Raw genomic sequence first — 6,000 nt, 5'->3', positions numbered from 1 at the left:
GATCAATCAAAAAATGCATTAGACACCTTGTTGGCTATAATATAGATTGTGTTTTAACTTTTAAAAATAAACCAATAAATTGCCTCTGAGCAGTAAACAATGGTCATTGATATTTACATAAAGTTATTAAGTTCACAGACACCAGATCTTACATCCAGTAAAGATTTATTTAAAAAACAAATACTGAATAATTTATGATTTAAAGTGGTTAGAATAAAGTTAAAGAGAAATATAAGCAAATCATTTGTTCTCCAACAATTTGAAATATAGGAGGTTTAAACTTTACATATTTTTGTCAAAATAGTAATTATCCACAGTGACAGACGCTGCTCTCTACTTAATGGAGGGTCTCAAATTTTACTCTGCATTTCATTGAGAAGCAAATATGAAATTTTAAAATAAAATTAACTTGGGGAAAGGCATCAGTGAGGCAACTCTTAGCACCAAATGTTTTTTCTTGGAGCACCAAATGCTTTAAGGAAAACATTCCAAGTATCAAAGTTTTCAGATAGATAAATATTTATGGATCAAATCCATAAAGAACAGACATTGTTATGAAATATATATAGATGCCTTCAAAACTTTCTTTCCAGGCAGAGTAGACACATAAGTTAGGAGTCATTTACCACTTAATTGTTTTTGCAACTTTATGCAACACAAATGGGTTATGGATAAGGACTCAGTCATGTGTTCACAGAAAGATCTTGACTGACGTTATGTCCAAAAAATTAAAGAGGAGCTATTTCTCTATATTAAATATAAAATGTTCTTAAACTTATAGAAATGACTTTATCCTAACCTTTTATTTTCTTGTTTGAAAGATGTAGAAGTTTTCAATGTAGTCCTTTGGTGAAAACAACAGTACTCTTTAAAGCAAATGCTTCTCATCTGCTAGTCAGCCTAATCAGAGAAAAACGTAACAAAAGGCTGATTCACATCTTTAAGTGCAATGAAACTCCATCTGTCTTTGAACTTTATGAATGGTACTTTTTTAGGCTACATATAGACCATTGCCTCTCCCTCATCATTGACAGCTCTTCATAGTGGTTTTATAACTGGAAATCCATTTGCATGACAATCTACAGAAAGTTATTTTGCCATTTAAGGGCAAAGGTGTATGTACAGTGCTCATGTAGCAAAATACAAGTGTCATACAAATGCCTTATAACACTAGACAAATTTAAAGTAACTATCAAACTAACAGCCTTACCTTCTAAGCATCCTGATGCTCTTACACACGATTTAGGGGTGTGCACTGGTCAGAAATGAAGTGCCAATTGAAGAAAAGAACAGTCGGCCCTGTCCCAGATGCCAATGTGGAACAAAGATCTACCAGAACTCATTGGATGTGCATCTGGCTTCCAAGTCACACTTGCACATATGGATCGTTACTGCCAATAGTGTCATTTGTGAACATATAAGACATGTTGGAAGTCAATGTAATTCTGTCCCTGACCACCAGGATGACTATATAGTCAACCAAACAAGGCTTGAGTTTATGTAGGCTTAAAGAACATGATAGCAGAGGCACAGGTAAAATTTTATTTATGAATATGTAGACACATGACTTTGGATCCAGCCAGCCAGTGACATAAATAAACTTGAGCAAAAGATTCAAACTAGAGGATATGTGTGTGTGTGTGTGTTTGTGTGTGTGTGTTGGTGTGTGTGAATATATATATATATATATATTTGTGTGTGTGAGTCAGGCTTCTTGGAGCAGTGCCACAAATCTGGACACCAATCAACAAATCACTCCCATCCTTTGAAAATGGGGGTAATTATACTGGGTTGTTCAAAATCGCTCTTTCCATCTTGTGCACTCACATGCCCGCCAAACATGAAATGCTCGCCTTCTCCCCTCCACTGTGATGGTTGTTGAACTTATTTTTAGTGTCATTTGAAAAGCCTTTGTGCTCATAGAGAGACATCCCACTGACCTGGCCACTGGTCATTGTCTATACCAGTTCACATCAAAGCAGGCGCACTTTGTCAGGTTTCCAGTCAAATATCCATTTCGCATCTGAAGTACAGTATCGAAAGTGACTAGATCATTTGAGCTTTTTCCTTTAGCTGCTGCCTTCTTCCTCCCCCACGGTGTTTCCGCTCACGCTAACATAATTTGGCATCGTCGACATGACACAATGGTGGTTTTTCTAAAAAATTATAATACATAAATTTTCGATGTTTTTGTGGTGGCTGATCCTCCTGAAAATTTAATTTATAAATTGATGAGTGGAGGTCTTTTTTTCTCTACTGAATCATAACCAAGGTAAAGTGCTCCTCAAAATCCAAGGACTGCGCATATAGTAATAGGTCATTCAATGTCAAAAGGCATAAAAAAGATGAGCAAAATCTTCACAGGCTGCTGCTTGCTGTTGCCTTTAATTATATTAATTAAACTTTGAAATTTTCATGCAAAGAGAGTTGCTGGATTGTGACGCTGAGGAGCCCTCGGAGACTTGGCAAAAGAAAAAAACCCTGAGCGGAAGCTTTGTGGTTCCTGCTTCCTTTAAATTAAAAGCAAACAAAATTCCTAGGTATGTTTACAGATATTAATGCTTTATGCACTACTAAACCCTAAACATAGAAAGATGGGTAAATCTACCAATCACAGGGACAAGTTCTCAAATCATGAGTCTCTTACACTCCAATCAAGATCTCTGATTAGAGGCTGTCTTCCTCTGGAAAAACGCTCTATTAATTTTCTTCTTTTCCCAAGTGCATAATGAAAGAAAGGTGTCTTCAAAAACTAAAGGGCAAAATCTTGCTTGCTACCAATACCTTGAGGCGTTCTGTTTACATTTTGTCATGCGTGTGCACTTTTCAGTGTTAGAATGACAAGATTTTCCAGTTGGAACCTTCCCGTAAGGCACATAGTGGTCGGCAACTTGGAAGGCACTTGTGATCTGACAGAGCTAAAAGGCAATGGACTCCTTTATTTGCTTAGCCTGGTGGGAGATTTCATAGTCTGCCTGTGGCTAAACAATCTTGCCATATAAAAACACAAGTGCCATGTTTCCATGTGAAATTCTCTTCTCCATTAAAGATCCATCACAGCCAGTTTTTCTGTGGTTCCTGTTTTGATACCATCATGCTGTTGTTTCTGCTTTGTTCCTCTTCTACACATTCAAACTTTCTTGTATAAACCATAGCATGTAAATTAAAGTTCCTCTTTATTTTCAATGTCATGAATCTGAGTTACGCTGGGTTTCATCAGCTCAATATGTAGATGGCAGAACAAGTGTTTGAAAATGTCTGGTGCAAGCAAAGCAGAAGGCAGAGAAAACATTTCCTGACCGAGAGGAATAAAGCTGCTCTTCCAAAAACTTCTAAAATGCACTTATTTGTTTCTTATTTGGTTGAAAATCAGCAGTGTGAAAGTGCACCATCTTCATACTTCTTAGTCTTCCTGCTTTCCTTTTACTGAGACGAAACTCGGGAGAAGTTTATGCACCGGCCCTAGGAAAGAAACAAATCCTTGTTGAAATATCAAAGAAATTATAAACAAGCTTAAGAACACCTACTTTTCCTGCCTTAATATGTCATTAGTCACGGTAAGGTCAATGTTAAGATGAGACACAAAGTTATAAGTTGTTGTTTTTTTCCCTTTGGGTCAAAGCATGATGGTTCAGTCAGATCTTTTCCACAGCAATTTCACCTACACAATGGTATGGTAAAATTAGAGTTGAAAAAATTCTATGAAAAGAGAAATATGTTATTGCTTTTTAAAGTATAGTGTTACTATTATAGCAATAAAATATCAAAGCCACAACCTTATATGTCTCTTTCTACAATGAATTAAAATTAAAATATTGCTTTATGCAATCTGGTGCTTCTAAAACTAATATAAAACGGTGCTTCTAAAATTCATGAGGAGTACATGGTAAGTAGTAAGACTGAAGATAAGGCGTCAAGGAGAAAGGGAAGCGATGCCATCTCTTTGTGATTTGATTGTACAAAACGTTTTTGCAAGAGACTTATTTATAATCTTGCCCATTGTTGTTGACCATTTCTCACAACCGCACACCACCATTTTGTGCTCTCTACTAACAGTGATTATTTGCATTAAACATTTCCAAAGAGACTTTGCCATTGCAATTCCTTGGCAAGTCGATAAAAGGTTGTGGAGACACATTGTTTCATATGTAATTGTAAATAAGATTCATTTGAAAACCAAGTTTCCAATTAGTGATAAAGGATCTCCTCCTTCCCTCTCCTTGGTAGGACACTGCTAATACACGGGACTACATAAATTATGTCCAGATTCCTCAACAAGCCAAAAGCTAACATACTACTTTCTAGTTTAGGGTCAAGATTATCACCCTATTGAGATTTTTCTATTTCTCATAATACCTGCTCTCTAATTTCAGATAATAGAACTTCTCTGTATTTCCCTCTAACTAAGAACAATGCATTCATTTACAATCCATGGTAATATTCAAAAAGAACAACACATATTGTTGGGGGAAAGAACTTGGAACATAAAAAGCAGGATTTTAGTCCATTTTCCTTTCAAAAATGACTACTAAATAAATTTGTCAATTTCAGAAGTTAATGAAGAAAACAGAAAAAAAGCAAAGAAGCAAACCAGTTTCCATTAGTTTTTGACTCAAAGACCAACATTAATCAAATTATCTGTCTTCTATATAATTCTGGAAGCAACATTATTACTACAATTGTCAATTTTATTACTTACTTTGTGCCTAATGTCTACAAATAATATCTGTGCAAAAGGAAGTGGGAGAAAAGCAGAGAGAAGAGCATCTTCAAATGAGGTCAAAATTTGTTGGTAAATGCAATGGTCATAGGTCGGATAGTCAGACTGTATTTCTGTATTATCTAAAACCTTCAAACAAGATCTTTAGAATGAATATTAAGTGAAAATATGCTCTTCTCCAGATTTGCTAAATATGACACCAAATGCCAAGAAAACATTAAAAATGTTATTTTTGTGACATAACTCTTTTCCAAATATTTTTTCAAGGGGGGCAGGGAGGAAAATGACACAATATATATTTGATCAAAGCATTGCTTCTAAGCCACAACAGATATGCAATAAAAATGTAGATATGCCATAAAAATGTATATTAACTATGCAATTAAAAGAGTGATGGAAATTAAAAATATTATCTTCTGGCTGTTTTTCAGGATCAAACAAATATATGAGGGATGATATTGACAGCAAAGATATGAATTAATGACATCTTTTTATCGTACAGTTATGGACCAAAACAGTAGTTTCTCTTTTATGCTTAATTTTGAAAAGAAGTTATCATGAATCTCTACTATTACTTGAGTTTCATCACTAATCAACTAGATTTAGATATAAGGCTCCTTCTCTGACTACTTCTGTTCTACATACCAGATTAATCTTGGAGAGTCTGATTCATTTACTTTAAGCAACTGGATCATTTAAAAAGTGAGACTCACAGTTCACCTGAATTCTCAAAATCACTTCAACACCTAAATTATCCCAGACCTAAATTTTGTTCTGTCAGATTTGGTGTGATTCAATTAAAGACACAGAAACTCAAATAAAGAAAACCCTATTTATTTTGACCCTGAGATCCTAAGTTCAATTCCTCCAAAGTTTGTGATTAAGTATTGATCATCAGCTGCCAGATGTCTATTGATTCAAGTACCCCAAAACCCCCTGCTAAACACAGTTACTTCCTCTGTGGAGTGTTGCCTAGTTCTCTAAGTCATGGGGCTCCTTCCCCAAAGATCCTATTGCATCTCCACTGTAGCCAAAGCACATTATACCACTCTGACCCTTGTTAATTGTGTGTCCAGGGGCAACATTTGATTGCTGTGTAATTCAGCTTCTTCATCAGTAAAATGATGGTTAAAGATTGGGCCTATTGTTAACACTGTTAAAAAAGATTAAATCTGTTGATATACATAAAGCACTTAGAACAGTGCCTAGCATATGGTAAACTCAAAGTAAAAATAAATACTTATTATCCATCGTCCCTCTACAATGTCACTGCACGGTGT

At 35.4% G+C, this 6,000-nt stretch overlaps 1 protein-coding gene across 1 annotated transcript in view; it reads right to left on the bottom strand.

Moving 5' to 3' along the window:
• Positions 1 to 2,704: 2,704 nt before the first annotated feature.
• The window catches only part of ANTXR2 (ANTXR cell adhesion molecule 2), a 141,511-nt gene continuing 138,215 nt past the window's right edge, over positions 2,705 to 6,000 (bottom strand). Inside the window, exon 17 of the mRNA XM_019720146.2 lies at positions 2,705 to 3,462. Within this exon, the coding sequence (XP_019575705.1) occupies positions 3,424 to 3,462 (39 nt within the window). The 3' untranslated portion in view covers positions 2,705 to 3,423. The remainder of the gene's footprint in view (positions 3,463 to 6,000) is intronic.

Source organism: Rhinolophus sinicus, linkage group LG02, assembly GCF_036562045.2.
Source record: "Rhinolophus sinicus isolate RSC01 linkage group LG02, ASM3656204v1, whole genome shotgun sequence".
Taxonomy (NCBI): Eukaryota; Metazoa; Chordata; class Mammalia; order Chiroptera; family Rhinolophidae; genus Rhinolophus; species Rhinolophus sinicus.
Note: the sequence above shows the minus strand (reverse complement) of the source record. Positions and strands in the feature narration are given on the sequence as shown.